The following is a 17801-nucleotide window of genomic DNA, read 5'->3' on the forward strand; positions in this document are numbered from 1 at the left end:
TATGCATCCACCACTTGGGTATTCTGTTCCTGATGGCATGGTTTGTCGTCTTCGTTGCTCTCTCTATGGCCTTAAGCAAGCCCCTCGTGCTTGGTTTGAGCGCTTCGCCTCTATGGTGACTGCCGCTGGTTTTTCGCCTAGTGCTCATGATCCAGCGTTGTTTGTCCACCTTTCTGCTCATGGTAGGACTCTTCTTCTTCTATATGTTGATGACATGATCATCACCGACGACGACTCTGAGTACAGTGCCTTCGTCAAAGCACGTCTTAATGAACAGTTTCTTATGTCTGATCTTGGTCCTCTGCGCTACTTTCTTGGGATTGAGATTTCCTCCACCTCTGATGCCTTTTTTATTCCAAGAAAAGTACATCCGGGATCTTCTTTCTTGTGCGGCTCTTAGTGATGACCACACCGTTGAGACTCCTATGGAGCTTAATGTTCACCTTCGTGCTTCTGATGGTGAGCCCTTGTCTGATCCGACGCATTATCGTCATCTTGTTGGGAGCCTTGGCTATCTTGCTGTTACTCGTCCAGATATCTCCTATCCTTTCCATATTCTGAGTAAGTTTGTTTCCGCTCCCACTTCAGTTCACTATAGTCACCTTCTTCGTGTTCTACGATATCTTCGTGGCACGATCTCTCATCATCTGTTTTTCCCCGTTCCAGCTCGCTACAGCTTCAGGCCTATTCGGATGCTACGTGGGCTAGTGATCCTTCGGATCGCCGTTCACTTTCTGCTTACTATATTTTTCTTGGTGGTTCTCTCATTGCCTGGAAGACAAAGAAACAGATTGCAGTGTCCCGTTCGAGTGCAGAGGCCGAGTTGAGAGCTATGGCTCTTCTGACGGCAGAGGTAACTTGGCTACGATGGTTACTGGAGGACTTTGGTGTTTCTGTTACTACATCTACCACCCTCTTGTCCGACAGTACAAGCGCTATCAGTATTGCGCGGGACCCCGTGAAGCATGAGCTTACCAAGCATATTGGTGTTGATACTTTTTATGTGAGTGCTGCCATGCAGAATCATGTTGTTGCTCTTCAGTACGTGCCTTTCGAGTTACAGTTAGCGGACTTCTTCACGAAGGCCCAGACTAGAGCGCAACATAGATTTCACCTCTCCAAACTCTGTGTTGTAGATCCACCATGAGTTTGAGGGGGGGTGTTAGAGTTATATTGGTGATGACCTTTGGCCTTTTGTATCCTAGCCTTTTGGCATCCTCTTGTACATATATATGATGGCTTTGGCCTCCCTAGTAATACAAGTTGCATATCTCCTAACAAAAGGCATATCATTAGGATTAGAAGAAACACTCTTATTAGCAAACAATTTCATAAGTTCATCCATCTTTCCACTTAAAACATTAATTTCTTCTATTCATGAACCTTTTTACTAGTAGATCTTTCGGTGTGCCATTGAGAATAATTAACCATAATATTATCTAGGAGTTTAGTAGCTTCTCCTAAAGTGATTTCCATAAAAGTGCCTCCCGCGGCCGAATCTAAAAGATTTGTAGAAGCAAAATTCAATCCAGCATAATTTTTTTGTATGATCAGCCATAAATTCAATCCATGAGTAGGGCAATTACGTATCATTAATTTCATCCTCTCCCAAGCTTGTGCAACATGCTCATGATCAAGTTGCTTAAAATTCATAATATCGTTTCTAAGAGAGATGCTCTTAGCGGGAGAAAAATACTTAGAGATAAAAGTATCTTTGCACTTATTCCATGAATCAATACTATTTTTAAGCAAAGACGAAAACTAAGTTTTAGCACGATCTCTAAGTGAAAACGTAAATAGCTTCAATTTAATAATATCATTATCCACATCTTTCTTGTTTTGCATATCACACAAATCAACAAAGTTGTTTAGATGTGTAGCAGCATCTTCACTAGGAAGGCCAGAGAATTGATTTTTCATGACAAGATTCAGCAAAGCAGCATTAATTTCACAAGATTCAACATCGGTAATAGGAGCAATCGGAGTGCTAAGAAAATCATTGTTGTTGCTATTGGAAAAATCACACAATTTAGTATTGTCTTGAGCCATCGTGACAAATAATCCAACACACAAGCACACAAGAAGCAAGTAAAAAGAGGCGAATGAAAAAGAGGGCGAATAAAACGGCAAAGGTGAAGTGGAGGAGAGAAAAACGAGAGGCAAATGGCAAATAATGTAATGCAAGGGATAGGAGTTTGTGATGGGTACTTGGTATGTCTTGACTTGTGCGTAGATCTCCCCGGCAACGGAGCCAGAAATCCTTCTTGCTACCTCTTGATCATGCGTTGGTTTTCCCTTGAAGAGGAAAGGGTGATGCAGCAAAGTAGCGTAAGTATTTCCCTCAGTTTTTGAGAACCAAGGTATCAATCCAGTAGGAGACTACACACAAGTCCCTCGTACCTGCACAAACAATTAAGAACATTGCAACCAACGCGGTAAAGGGGTTGTTAGTCCCTTCACGGTCACTTGCAAAAGTGAGATCTGTTAAAGATAATAAGATAAATATTTTTGGTATTTTTTTGTATAAATTGAAAAGTAAAGATTGCAAAATAAAAAGCGGCAGGAATAACACGTTGGCGGGAGATTAATATGATGGAAGATAGACCCGGGGGCCATATGTTTCACTAGTGGTTTCTCTCAAGATAGCATAATTTACGGTGGGTGAACAAATTACTGTCGAGCAATTGATAGAAAAGCGCATAGTTATGAGAATATCTAGGCATGTGTATATAGGCATCGCGTCCGTGACAAGTAGACCGAAACGATTTTGCATCTACTACTATTACCTCACACATCAACCGCTATCCAGCATGCATCTAGAGTATTAAGTTCATAAGAATAGAGTAACGCATTAGGCAAGATGACATGAAGTAGAGGGATAAACTCAAGCAATATGATATAAACCCCATGTTTTTATCCTCGATGGCAAAAATACAATACGTGCCTTGCTGCCCCTGCTGTCACTGGGAAAATACACCGCAAGATTGAACCCAAAGCTAAGCACTTCTCCCATTGCAAGAAAGATCAATCTAGTAGGCCAAACCAAACTGATAATTCGAAAAGACTTGCAAAGATATTAAATCATGCATAAAAGAATTCAGAGAAGAATAAAATATTGTTCATAGATAATCTTGATTATAAACCCATAATTCATCGGATCTCGACAAACACACCGCAAAAAAATTACATCAAATAGATCTACAAAAGAATTGAGGAGAACTTTGTATTGAGATTCAAAGAGAGAGAAGCAACCATACTAATAACTATTGATCTCCACGTAGGACTGCGAAATACTGAAATAGACAAAAAAATAGCAAATTGCACTAGGACTTCGGTTAATAGGTTAGTCCCAAAAATAATATAAAAGTGCATAACAAAGCCCATTAAACATCCAAAACAGATAATATAATAGCATGGAACAATAAAAAATTATAAATACATTGGAGACGTATCACACGCCACACACACGAGCTGTCCTACGTGGCACACAAAATCAGCCTTTTCGTGCCAAGATTCGTGCAAAAGGCACTGGACGGCGGTCGAGGCGTGTGGGCGAGTTGGCTAACGCCCATAGTGTTTCCGACGAAAAAAGAAAAAAACTCGTAGGTTGCGACAAGTGGCGCACATGCAACTCCACTAGTGATCGGCTTTGGAAAAAAAATGCCGCTTTTCCATTTCAGGAAAAAAAATGAAAAAAAGTGAAAAGGGCCGCTAAACAAAACCTCACATCCCACGTTTCACCTACCCGCGCGCGCAGGACACAGGCTCAATTCCCACTCCCTCCCAGGCCCCCGATTCCCAGATCTTACCGCATATCGTGCCCAATCTCCCATCTGTTTCCGAAACCTAACCCCGCCCCAATGCGCAGGTGAGCACCGCTTTCCCTCGCCATATCCCCTTATCGTTTCAATTTTTTGCTGAATTTTTCGGTGATCTCTCCGGTAGGGGTCCTGGAGAGGCGTCCCTCCGCCGCCGCCGCGCGCCGGCGCGACTGTTGGTCGCCGTGGCGGCGCTCGTCACTTGCACTATCTGGCTCTGGTCCTCCTCCACCGACCTCACCCTTACCTCCTACAAGGCCCAGGTTCGTTCTCTGGACCGTGCTTGCTTACCGGTGTGTAGCTGAGCTGTATTGTTTGATCTGCTTGGCTATTTCTATGGCAATGGAAGCACACGATATGCTTGTGCTGTTTGCGGGCCAACTGGGGATGTAACTGCTGCATTAGTTAGATGATGTTACGGAATTTCTCCCCATCTTCTCTTCAACAGGGTATTTGTTCAAGTTATTTTTCGTGTTGTTTATTTATTTATTAGATGAAAGGCATACGCCCGACTTTATAAATAAAGCCACCAGGCAGAGTAGCACAACCAGCAAACCAAGCAACCACAGACACATGACAGACGAAAGCAAAGAAGTTCTGATACATGGCTATCAAGCCAAACATGGCACACAGGCTAGAGATAGGAAGAGTAGAAGGTGTCGCCAGGGTCTAAGAAGCTTCACGTTGTCTGCGCGCCAGGGAAGAAGCCGTAGCCCGAATCTTGGACGACATAATATTGAAGGCCTCGTGATCAGCATCCCTAGTCAATGATCTCCACTGCTGCAAGAATACGCCAGTTTTAAATAAGCAATCAACAAGATTAGCCGGGAAGATGTGGTCAATGGTAAACTTGTTTCTAGTGGTCCACAACGACCAACAAATCGCTGCAAACCCCACCCAGAAAACCCGTTTTGAACTCCAAGAGATGCCGTTGACTAGGGCCCTAAGCTCCTCGAAAGAAGAAGGGTTCCAAGACACATGGAGCCAGGAGCGGATGCAACACCAAACAAATTTAGCCAAGGAACAGCGAAAGAAAATGTGCTCCGTATTTTCAAGCTCCCCACACAAGGCGCATCTGTCCGATCCAGGGCCGTTCCTTCTTCGGATTTGGTCGGCCGCGGGAAGCTTCCCACGAAAAGCTTGCCACAGAAATTTTTTGATCTTAGGAGGGACATGGGCACTCCATATGCACTTGAACTTGGAAGTAGGTGAGCCCGAACTCATTTTAGCCTATAGGGATTTAACCGAAAAGCAACCAGAGGCAGAGTGGGGCCAGACCACTGAGTCCTCTTCCTTCGAGAGCAAAGGGAAGCAAGCAGTAAGACGGTGCCAATCTTCCAACTCTACAGGAGAGAGCGTCCTACGAAGGTCCAGATCCCAATTATTCACAGAGAGCTCGAAGATTGAGATCTCCGGGTCAGGACAGTAAGAAAATAAAACCAGGAATGTCACTGCAAGAGTGGCTTCCCCACACCACCAATCTAACCAAAAGCGAGTAAATTTACCATTCCGGATTACAAATTTGACCAGGGATTGGAATAACGGGCGAACTTTGACAGAGGTCTTGCCAGAACTGGGAGCCGCCCGAGGCCGGCGCAAACATGGGGCTAGACTCAGGGTAGTATTTAGCTTTGAGCATGCTAAGCCACAGTGGGGACTCCGAAGAGGACATGATTTTCCACCACCACTTGATGATGAGGCATTTGTTCATGACGGCAGTGTTAATAATGCCCAACCCCCCAAGGTTTTTAGGTCTGCAAATAAGCTTCCATTTGACCATCCTATATTTACGCTTGTTGTCCGCCGAGTTCCAATAGAAGGCACCCTTGTGTTTGTCAAACCCAGCGTGGATCCCTCCCGAAAGGAGGTAGAAGCCCATCAGGAACATGGGGAGGGAGGAAAGGCAGGCGTTGATTAAGGCAACCTTGCCAGCTTGGGTGTTGTAGCGGCCTCTCCACGGCATCACCCGGTTGCCCACCTTCGAGACCACCGGGGCGAAATCTTTAGCCAACAGTTTGTGAGGGGAGATCGGGAGGCCAAGGTATTTGAAAGGGAAAGAGCCCAGGGAGCAATTTAATAAATGAGCAACTCTAAGAGCCTCAGAGTACGAGACCCCAGTAACAATGACTTCGCTCTTGGCAAAATTTATCTTGAGACCAGAGAGCGCTTCGGAGCAGAGGAGAAGAAACTTCAGGTGAGCCACACTTTCATCGTTAAGTTCAACTATAATGATGGCATCGTTCGTGTATTGGAGGTGGGATATGCCATTAGGAGCAAGATGGGAGCTGACAGGGGTTATATGTCCAGCAGCCGCCGCCCGAGTCAAGATGTGGGAGAGCGAGTCAGCACGAAATTAAAGAGAAGGGGGATGCCGGGTCACCCTGCCTCAGGCCCCTGCCGTTGGCGAAGAAGTTGCTGATGGTCCCACTCACCGAGACCGCAGTATGGCCATCCGTGACCAACTGCATAAGCCTGTGTACCACAGCCCCATCGAAGCCCTTGGCCAGGAGCACCTGACGAAGAAAATTCCAACTAACCGAATCGTAAGCTTTCTCGAAATCTAGCTTTAGAATCACCGCTTTAGTGCCACGAACACGCAAGTCATGAGTGATGGTATTTTCTTAATATTTTTTATTGCTTTGGGGAAAGACCAATAGATGGTGGTGGGGCATTTCTCTGAGGCTTGGGGGTCAAAGAACTCCAAGCCGCTGCAAAAGAAAAGTATGTGAACGATCGTTGTTACGATGGGAGGGACCGGTGGAGGGGGATAGTGTGTTTACCAGAACTTTACCCAAAAAGGCTTTCGCCCCGCTTTATAAATAAAGCAAACCGCCACAGAGCAACCATACAAGGACTAGTCCACAACTCACACACCCAAGTCTCACGACGATAAGTACAAAAGGTTCTGCTGAGGGCACAACTCAACAAGCCCAAACAAAAAGAAGAAGAACGGTCGGGGGAGGCCGGAGAGCGCGCTCGGCCCTTAATCCGGCTCGGGGGGTGGCGGAGGAGGCGGCGGCGACAGACAAAAAGCCATCGAGCGGAGGTCGGCGATGAAGGCAGAGATGGCGTCCCGGTCCTAGTGGCGGCTAAGCGGCCGCCAAAGCTGCAAGTAACCAGAGAGTTTGAAGAGGGCGTCAGTAGCACGTCGAAGCGGGATGCGCTGAATCACAAGCCTATTGCCGATCGTCCAGAGCGTCCAAGCGAGGGCCCCAATCTCCAACCACCTAATGTGGCGAGAATGCAGGGGGGAGTTCTGTAGTTCGGCGAACAGGTCGGTGAAATTGGTGTGGCACCAACTGCCACCAACCACCTCTCTGAAGCAGCTCCAAATAAATTGAGCGGACACACAAGAGAAGATGTGATTCGAGTCTTCGGGGACACCACAGAGCGGGCATAGGCCACTACCAAGGCCATTACGCTTGCGAACCTCCACCCCGGACGGGGTCCGCCCGCGAATCCATTGCCACATGAAGATCCGAATCTTCAGAGGCAGGCGGATGGACCAAACCGCCGTAAGGGGAGGGGGGGGGGGGGAGGAGGGGGCAATGGCCCGGTAGAGGGATTTGGCGGAGAATTGGCCTGACGGCTCTAGGCGCCACTGGACCTGATCCGTGCCAGCGTCCACCACAGGCTCGTGTAGGGCGACGCAGTCGAGCAACTCATGCCAAGCGGCAGAATCCGGAGGCCCAAATGGCCTCCGGAAGGCGAGGCGCCCTAAGTTAATAAGGACCCTCTCAACAGAGATCCAAGGGTCAACGGCGATAGAGAAGAGGTCGGGGAAGCGTGCGGCGAAGGGGGAGTCTCCCGCCCACCGGTCGAACCAAAACAGAGTCGCCGCCCCAGATCCAACTAAAATGGAGGTCCCAATGCGAAGAACCGGGAGTAGTTGGATGACCGACTGCCAGAACTGGGAGCCGCCAGATCTATGACAGAAGGCGAGGGGTTGCCCACGCAGGTATTTGTTCCGAATGATGTCTAACCAGAGGCCACCTTGCCCTTGCGAAATGCGCCATAGCCAGCGGGATAGAAGGGTGATGTTCATGCGCTTAGAGCACATGATCCCGAGGCCTCCTTGCTCCCTCGGCTTGCAGATGTCCGGCCAGCTGACCATATGGTATTTCTGCTTATTGTTGTCACCCGCCCAGTAGAAACGAGACTGGACTTTGGCGATCTCATGATGCAGAGTCTCGTGCAGGCTATAGAAGCTCAGGAGGAACAAGAGGAGGCTGGATTGGGAGGAGTTGATGAGAATCGTCCGGGCCGCCTTCGACAACCACCTACCCTGCCAAGGCTCAATGCTCGTCTGCAGCTTGGCCATGGTCGGACGCAAGTCGGTGACGGTGAGCCGAGAGTCACTAATGGGCGTCCCCAAGTAGGTCGTGGGGAAGGAGCCCAAGCGGCAGTTAAGACGGTTGGCAATGCCCAGGCATTCCTCCGGCAGTTAAGACGGTTTATCAGAACTTTCATTATTTTGTGTAGTTGATCTATATGGTTGGTGATCCGCAAGAAAAGATATATATGGTTGCTGCTATTAGTTTATTGTGGATTTGGATGATATAATTGGAGACAATGCAAATGCATTTAAATTGGTTAGCAAGAATTACTACCTTCTCTGTGGAAATCATTGGGACACTTTGATTGCTCACGAGGATGTATTTCCTAGTGGTGAACTGGATGACTATGCATTTTAAAATATTCTATTCTAATGATAAACAATAGTATCAGAAATAAATATTGTTTAGTGGCAATATGCCTTTTGAAATGCATCATTTTAGTTTGTGGGCTGATAAGCTGATTTTAACTAATTGCATGTGGACTATTACAATGACAATATGTGCATTGTGTATTTGAATTCTCAATGAAATGATTTCTTATACTAACATCGATGCTATTATTCAAGGATGTTGATGTAAATAAGTTGTGGAGAACTGCAAATTCAAATGGCTGGAGAGCTTCTTCTGCACCACGATCATATTGGCCTCGTATGTTTGTCTCTGTAACCTCTCTGGAAGTTGACGGTCATATTCTTAGCAAATGATGGTAAAAGTGGATATGCTGAAGTTAATTAATGTACCTGCAGCCCCACCAACTGAGTCTGAGACTAATGGGTACTTGCGTGTCCGATGCAATGGTGGCTTGAACCAACAACGTACCGCGGTGATTAATGAATAAGCTCTCCCTTTATCTCTAAGAAGCATGTTTGATCACAATACTTGCTATTTTTTGAACCCGGTTCCACATTTTCCGTAACTTCCATAACAGAAAGTAAAAAAAAGAAAGTGAAAACGAGAATACGGGTTCAACGCACTAGTGGGAAACCCACTGTCCAACACCATTCTTGGAGACGAACTATGGGACGAAAACCACCAGCACTAAATCGCTGGAGTTACTATGATTATATGATTGATGGTAACAAAATTAAGGTTGCTATTGTCCTGTTTTTGTAGATATGTAATGCTGTTGTTGCTGCACGAATAATGAATGCTACACTAGTGCTGCCAGAATTAGATACAAACTCTTTCTGGCGTGACGAGAGGTATCACTTTTATCCGAAATGGCATCTCATGCAGTAACAATGTATGCATTTAGATAAAAACCTTGTGTTCTTTGTGAAAATTGTTGATTTTTGCAGAAAACTTAATAAGTTTTAAAACAATCATATTTCCATTGTGTTCATATTCTATAGTTGGTTTTAGTTGCTTATATAATTTCATCCTCTTCTTTTTGTGCCTGATTATGTGACATTAACATGAGAATGATTGACCCAAATATTTCCATCCAGTGAACTATCTCGGTCAACTCCCTAGTCCCTACAAGCATTTGAAGCAAGATATTTAGCACTTAGTAGATGAAATACTGGACAGTAGAATAGTTCCAGAGTTCTGAAAAGTGCCTATAAATTTATGCATGCAAGGCCACAACACGTGTGTATATTTGGAGGGATATAAGAAGTTTTTTTTTTCATTTTGAACAAATTAAAATTTAGTTCAGGTCCTTTATATAGAATTTCATGAATAGTGACCGGTCCATGCTCACACCAGTATCCTACTTGAAAATATTCTCAAATTATGTGTTGATTGTGTAGTTGCAAATCATTGTTCCTTTTGTAGATTATTGTATCGTTTATATTGTCGATAATAGGCAACGGAAAGTTTGGCGGTGGACTCGATAGTATTAATGTACCAAGAAGTATGATGCAATTGAAAATTATCCAGCAAATAATTCATAAGATATTGAAACCAAGTCATTGTTCTGGCACATGGATAGCTAACTTTCACACACCCCTGTCCATGGCTAAATCTTTGGTGATATTCCAGTCCTTTATATCTCCGATCTCTCTTTACGGACCCCTTCCATGTCAAGTTTGGTCTACCCTGATCTCTCATGACATCATCAGCATGCCTTAACCATCCGCTATGCACTGGCGCTTCTGGAGGCCTGCGCTATATATGCCCAAACCATCTCAGGCACGGTGCCACCCCAACTCTATCAAGTATATCATCATTTTGAACCCGAATCTTCTTGTGTGGCCACATATCAATGTTAACATGCGCATCCCTGCTACACCTAGCTGTTGGACATGCCGCCTTTTAGTTGGCCACTATTCAACGCTAGACAACCATCGCAGGTTGAACCGCCATCCTATAAACCTGCCTTTTAACTTGTGTGGCTCTCTTATCACAGAGAACTCCAGAAGCTTGGCACCACTTCATACTTACTTACTTATGAAGCCTGTTATCCCAAACAAGTTGGGGTAGGCTAGATATGAAACCCTTTCACGAGGACTTCCCAGGAGGTCACCCATCCTAGTACTACTCTCGCCCAAATGGGTTTCATACCCAAAAGACTGGTTAGTTTTTACGTTGGCTCGCCAAGCCTATCACAACCCTTAGATATGAAACCCTTTCACGAGGACTTCCCAGGAGGTCACCCATCCTAGTACTACTCTCGCTCAAATGGGTTTCATACCTATGGGACTGGCTAGTTTTTACGTTGGCTCGCCAAGCCTATCACAACCCTCCTCCTTTACCCGGGCTTGGGACCGGCTATGCCTAGAAGGCATAGGCGGAGTTTGGCACCACTTCATCCATCCAGCTTTTATTTGATGGCTCACATCTTCATTAATATCACCATCCTTCTACAACCTTGACCCCAAATATTGAAATGTGTCCTTCCGAGGTACCACGTGCCCGTTCAGGCTAACTTCCTCCTGCTCGTGCCTAGTAGAACTGAAATCGCACCTCATGTAGTCAATTTTACGTCTACTAAGCCTACAACTTTGTGATTTTGAAGTCTGTCTCCACATCTCTAACTTTCTATTAACCCTCGTCCGGCTATTTCTGACTAGCACCACATCATTCGCAAAGAGCATTACACCATGGGATATCTCCTGATATTATCCCTTCTGACCTCATCCATCACCAAAGCAAAAGGATAAGGGCTTAAAGCTGACCCTTGGTGCCGTCTTATTCTAATTGAAAGTCATCAGTGTCCCCATCACTTGTTCAAACACTTGTCACAACATTATCGTACATTTACTTGATGAGGGTAATGTACTTTGTTGGGACTTTGTGTTTCTCCAAGACCCATCATATGACATTCTGCAGTATCTTATCGCAGGTCTTCTCCAAGTCAATGAACACCATATACAGGTCCTTCTTCTGCTCCTTGTATCTCTCCATAAGTTGTCGAACCAAGAAAATGGCTTCCAGGATCGACCTCCTAGGCATGAAACCATAATGTTTTTTGGTCACGCTTGTCAATCTTCTTAAGCAATGCTCAATGACTCTCCCATAGCTTCCTTGTATGGCTTCATCAGCTTAATTCTGTTAGTTATATTGATGATGGCCTTTGGCCTTTTGTATTCTAGCTTCCTGGCATTCTCTTGTACTTGTATATATGATGGCTTTGGCCTCCTAATAATATCAAGTTGCATATTCCTGACATGGTATCAGAGCCTAGGTTCTTTTTTTCCGCACGTTTGCAACTCGTGCTGAATCAATCGGCGGCCATCTCATCCCCAACTTCGGTTGCCACCGCCCTTCGGTCGCTGATCTGGTAGTCGCCGTTCTCAGGACTGTCCTCGAGTGGGTGTGCGGGGCGCTGCCTTCTCAGGCCCCTGCTGGTCCAGATCGACGAAGGGCTCGCCTCCCCGTCTAGATCGAAGAGGCTGGGTCTGGCAGCTTGTATGCTTGATCGCTGCTCCCTCCTGGCGCCGCAGCTCCTCCACCGGCTGCACCTCCTGCCGCCGCCCTGCTAGCTCCGGCCGCCGTTTGCTCTTCGGGCCGGCCACTGAAGTCCGGCGCGGATCCGCCTCAACTACAAGCTTCGGTCGCAGTGCTCCTCCGTCCTTCAACCCCACTGCCTCTGCCGTGGATCCCTGGCTTCTGCCGTCGTCGCTGATCTTCTTGCCGGCTGTCGCACCAGCTCCGCCATTTCCGCTACCTTCCGTGCGCCGCCGCCATCTCGCGTTGGTCTGCTGTCGCGGAGGCTGAATTGCGTTGTGTGGTTTGGCCTTTCCGCGAAGCAGGCTGGCTTGGCCCTTGGCTGATTAGAATTGGCCCGTTTCTTTCAATAAAAAAATTTAATAAAAAGAAAAGAAAGGAGTACTATGTCATTGTCTTCATCCGCTGGTTGTCCTTCGGTCATCAGCTCACAGAGGCAGCTTCCATCTTTGCTCGGTGCCCCTCCTCGGGCGTTGTTGTCTGTTACTCCGAATTTCTCGGATGGCAGTGGCCGCTTCGCATCGACTCCTCTTATGGCTTCCGGACACGGTTGTAGCCGCTCTTCATCGACTTCCTTTGCGGCCTTCGCACGGTATGGCGCCTGCTCTACGTCTTTTCTCGCGGCTTCCGCATGCGGTGGTGGTCGCTCGAAGCCGACTCCTCCCGCGGCTTCCGCGCGCGGTGGTGGTCGCTCTACGTCGACTCCTCCCGCGGCTTCCGTGCGCGATGGTGGTCGCTTTACGTCGACTCCTCCCGCCGCTTCCGCGCGCGGTGGTGGTCGCTCTACGTTGACACCTCTCGCGGCTTCCGCGCGCGGTGACCGCTCTACGCCGACTCTCGCGGCTTCCACGCACGACGGTGATCGCTCTATGTCGGCTCTCCCAGTGGCTTCCACATCCGGCTCTACGTCGACTCGCTATTCTCGGTTGACTCTACACACGGCTTCCACGGGTGGTGGAGTCTGCTTATTATCGACAGGTGTTTCTACCTCGACCCCTTCCGCCATGTCCCTGTCTCCTCGTGAGATTGCGCAGCTGCAGTCTCTGCTTGCTACTTGGGATTCCTCACCGACAAGTTCTGCAGGTTCCGTGACTGACTCTTCTGGCAATAAGAAACCACCTTCTACTCATTCAGGTACATCCCCATGGATTCTTGATACTGGAGCATCTTTTCATATGACCTACGATTCTTCCACTTTGACCTCCGTTCGACCTGTTGAGTCTCATCTTCGTGTTCTTACGGCTGATGGCACTCCCCTTCCTGTAGCTAGTCGAGGCACTCTTAGCACTTCTTCATTTCATGTTCCCTCTGTCGCTCATGTTCCTCGACTTACCATGCAGCTCATATCTGGTGGTCAGATTGTTGATTCTAATTGTAGGGTCATCCTCGACTTTGATTCGTGTTCTGTCCAGGATCGTCGCACGGGTGCTCTACTTGGTGCTGGCCCTCGACGCTCTGATGGTCTCTGGGAGCTTGACTGGCTACGTCTTCCTTTCGCTGCCCCCGCTGCCAGTCTCGTAACCCCTGTTGCTGCATCTACCAGCTCTTTTCAGTAGTGGCATCATCGTCTTGGCCATTTATGTGGTTCTCGTCTCTCGTCTTTGGTTCATCGCGGTGTTCTGGGGCCTGTCTCCGGTAACGCTTCGTTGGATTGTCTGGGTTGTATAGGCTAGGTAAGCAGATTCAGCTACCCTATCCTCACAGTGAGTCGGTGTCTGAGCGCCCTTTTGACCTTGTTCACTCTGATGTTTGGGGTCCGGCTCCCTTTGCTTCAAAAGGGGGTCATCGCTACTATATTATCTTTATAGATGATTTTTCGCGTTTCACTTGGATCTATTTCATGTCTTCTCGTAGTGAGGTCTTATCTATATACAAAAAATTTGCTGTCATGGTTCAAACCCAGTTTTCCACTCCTATTCGTGTTTTTCGCGCAGATTCAGCTGGTGAGTATATCTCACATGCGTTGCGAGGATTCCTTGCTGAGCAAGGTACTCTTCCTCAGTTCTCTTGCCCTGGTGCTCATGCTCAGAATGGTGTGGCTGAGCGCAAGCATCGTCACCTTCTTGAGACGGCACGTGCGATGATGATCGCCGCCTCACTTCTAGGCTGACGCTGTTACCACTTCCACATATCTTATTAACATTCAGCCATCTGCTGCTCTACAGGGTGGCATTCCTCTCGAGTGTCTTTCAGGTCGCTCTCCTGATTATTCGGTGCTTCGCTTGTTTGGTTGCGTTTGCTATGTTTTGCTTGCCCCTCGTGAACGCACCAAACTGACCGCTCAGTCTGTTGAGTGTGTCTTTCTCGGATACAGTGATGAGCATAAGGGCTATCAGTGTTGGGATCCCATCGGTCGTCGGATGCGTATTTCTCGGGATGTGACCTTTGATGAGTCTCGTCCCTTCTACCCGCGTCCATCCTCCTCGTCCTTTTCCACAGAGGATATCTCTTTTCTTACATTTCTAGATACACCTCCCCCTGTGCCCAGTATTCCTACTCCTCGTCCCGCTGTTGCAGATTCGACACCGTCCTCTCCTACGGTTTCTTCTCCTCCCTCATCACATGACTCTCCACCTTCATCATCGACACCTTCACCTTCTCCACCTTCATTTGCGATACCTTCCCCTTCTCCACCTTTATCGATACATTCCCCGTCTCCATCTTCAGTGATTCCACCTCTTCCCTCCTTTCCTTTTCATTATACTCGACGTCCACGTACTGTGGACAAGTCTACTGATGTGCCCTCTACTTCTAGTGTGTCGTCTTCCTCCTCTCAGCCGACTTATGGTCTTCGTTCTCGGCCTTGTCTGCCCCCTGATCGATATTCTCCTTCTCGCTATGGTCTTTCGACCGTTCTTGAGCCGACTTCTTATCGAGATGCTATTGTGCATCCTGAATGGCAGTTTGCCATGGCAGAGGAGATTGCTGCTCTTGAGCGCACCGGCACATGGGATCTGGTTTCTCTTCCTCCCGGTGTTCGTCCCATCACTTGTAAGTGGGTCTATAAGATAAAGACTCGCTCTGATGGTTCTCTTGAGCGTTATAAAGCTCGTCTTGTGGCTTTCAACAACAGCATGGTCGCGATTACGATGAGACTTTTGCTCCCGTGGCCCATATGACCACTGTCCGTACACTTCTTGCCGTGGCCTCTGTTCGCCATTGGTCCGTGTCTCAGCTTGATGTGAAGAATGCCTTTCTAAATGGTGAGTTGCGCGAGGAGGTTTATATGCAACCGCCACCTGGGTATTCTGTTCCTGATGGCATGGTTTGTCGTCTTCGCCGCTCTCTTTATGGCCTTAAGCAAGCCCCCCGTGCCTGGTTTGAGCGCTTCGCTTCTGTGGTGACTGCCGCTGGTTTTTTGCCCAATGCTCATGATCCAACATTGTTTGTCCACCTTTCTGCTCATGGTAGGACTCTTCTTCTTCTATATGTTGATGACATGATCATCACTGGCGACGATTCTGAGTACATTGCCTTTGTCAAGGCCCGCCTCAGTGAGCAGTTCCTTATGTCTGATCTTGGTCCTCTTCGTTACTTTCTTGGGATTGAGGTTTCATCCACCTCTGATGGCTTTTATATTTTCCAAGAAAAGTATATCCAAGATCTTCTTACTCGTGCGGCTCTTAGTGATGAGCGCACTGTTGAGACTCTTATGGAGCTCAATCTTCACCTTCATGCTTCTGATGGCGAGCCCTTGTCTGATCCGACACATTATCGTCATCTTGTTGGGAGTCTTGTCTATCTTGCTGTCACACGTCCGGATATCTCGTATCTTGTCCATATTCTGAGTCAGTTTGTTTCTGCTCCCACTTCTGTTCACTATAGTCACCTTCTTCGTGTTCTATGCTATCTTCGTGGCACGATCTCTTGTCGTCTCTTTTTTCCCCATTCCAGCTCGTTACAGCTCCGGGCCTATTCGGATGCTACGTGGGCTAGTGATCCTTTGGACCGCCGTTCACTTTCTGCTTACTGTGTTTTCCTTGGTGGTTCTCTTATTGCCTGGAAGACGAAGAAACAGACTGCAGTTTCTCGTTCGAGTGCAGAGGCCGAGTTACGAGCTATGGCTCTTCTGACGACAGAGGTGACTTGGTTACGATGGTTACTAGAGGATTTTTGTGTTTCTGTTACTACACCTACCACCCTCTTGTCAGACAGTACAGGTGCTATCAGTATTGCGCGGGACCCGGTGAAGCATGAGCTTACCAAGCATATTGGTGTGGATGCCTTTTTTGTGCGCGCTGCTGTGCAGGATCATGTTATTGGTCTTCAACATGTGCCTTCCGAGTTACAGCTAGCAGACTTCTTCACGAAGGCCCAGACTAGAGCGCAGCATGGATTTCATCTCTCCAAACTCAGTGTTGTGGATCCACCATGAGTTTGAGGGAGGGGGGGGGGGGGGGTGTTAGAGTTATATTGATGATGGCCTTTGGCCTTTTGTATTCTAGCTTCTTGGCATTCTCTTGTACTTGTATATATGATGACTTTGGCCTCCTAATAATATCAAGTTGCATATTCCTGACAAATTCCACGGTAATTAGTACAACTTTGAACACCCAATTCAAAATTGTCCATTCACTAGTATGGTATATAAAACTAAATTAAATCAAGAATCAAAGTTCATGCACGAACGTGTTAGGATGAATCCAAGGCTTTTATAAAAATGAATATGAACAATAAATCATGTTTCTATTGGTTAGCACTGATGTGCGTCTTTTGGGGGGCTATGCCCCCCCCGCCTTGATATCATTACTAAGGAAAAAATATTTTGGGATCTTAAATACAAGTGTAGTAATTAGCCCCCCAAGCATGCATGTTTTCTCTTTAGCCCCCCCTGACATCTTTGTCAAGCTCCGCCACTGCTGCCATAGGGCCACTACTGGACACCTGTGGCGTATCTACATGCACGCTAGCATGCAGCCTACCTTGCCCCTTTCATTCGTGTAGTTGTGCAATACCATAACGCTATGGTTTGGCTTAGCGTCGTCGCGTTATCGCTGTCTGCAGTGCGGTGCATTGCTTAGCCAATGCCCTTCTCTTTTGTGCTTGTCATATGGTCCTAGTGTTAGGTATAGTATTCAAAGTAACAGACTACGATGTCACATTGAAACGTAGGTGTCAATCATTCAGTTATCGTTTTGCTAGATCAAATAGCCTCCACTATCTATGTTCCTTCGATGGCCTTGATTGCCCCGTGCTTGATTACTACTGTAACAACATAGTCATTTTTACCGCGTATTATTCCTGACCCCGCTACCTATATAACCAGTTGGGTTGTGGCTAGGGTTCATCATTCCATGTTTCCCAATTTTGCCTCTGTGACAAGACATATTACTCTATATTCATACATAAATCTGCCAGCTTCATCCGGCCTTGTTGGGAAACATAGTAGAAAAAGCAAAAAAAATTCGCCCTACGATCACCCAGGAACAATATGAAGATGCATAACGGGTTGTGATCAACGATCGTTACTGACCCCGGGAGTGCAGCGAAAGTAGACGAGTCGGTGTAGATTGTACCTGGAGTCTCTTGAACGTTGATGACGATTCCGCGAACCGCCTCGAACGATCCCTTGAACAGAAGACCGAAAGCACGGCCTCTCTACTTGGTTGCAAGCATACGGTCTTCACGATCTGGCAGCGCTTCGCTGTCCAGAGCTAATCGTCGACGGAGAATTAGAGGGAGGAGTTTAGAACCACACGGGGCTTCTAATTATGAGGATTAGAGGTGGCTAGGGCTCGCTCTAATTAGTCAACTA

General features: G+C 47.2%; 1 protein-coding gene across 1 annotated transcript in view; it reads left to right on the forward strand.

The window, feature by feature from the left end:
• Positions 1–3716: 3716 nt before the first annotated feature.
• LOC109742272 (O-fucosyltransferase 1) overlaps positions 3717–17801 on the forward strand; it is a 35768-nt gene continuing 21683 nt past the window's right edge. Inside the window, exons 1-5 of the mRNA XM_020301362.4 lie at positions 3717–3868; positions 3946–4081; positions 8722–8803; positions 8902–8978; positions 9269–9357. Coding sequence (XP_020156951.1) covers positions 3861–3868; positions 3946–4081; positions 8722–8803; positions 8902–8978; positions 9269–9357 — 392 coding nt within the window. The 5' untranslated portion in view covers positions 3717–3860. The remainder of the gene's footprint in view (positions 3869–3945; positions 4082–8721; positions 8804–8901; positions 8979–9268; positions 9358–17801) is intronic.

The sequence above is a fragment of the Aegilops tauschii genome, chromosome 4 (assembly GCF_002575655.3).
Source record: "Aegilops tauschii subsp. strangulata cultivar AL8/78 chromosome 4, Aet v6.0, whole genome shotgun sequence".
Lineage (NCBI taxonomy): Eukaryota > Viridiplantae > Streptophyta > Magnoliopsida > Poales > Poaceae > Aegilops > Aegilops tauschii.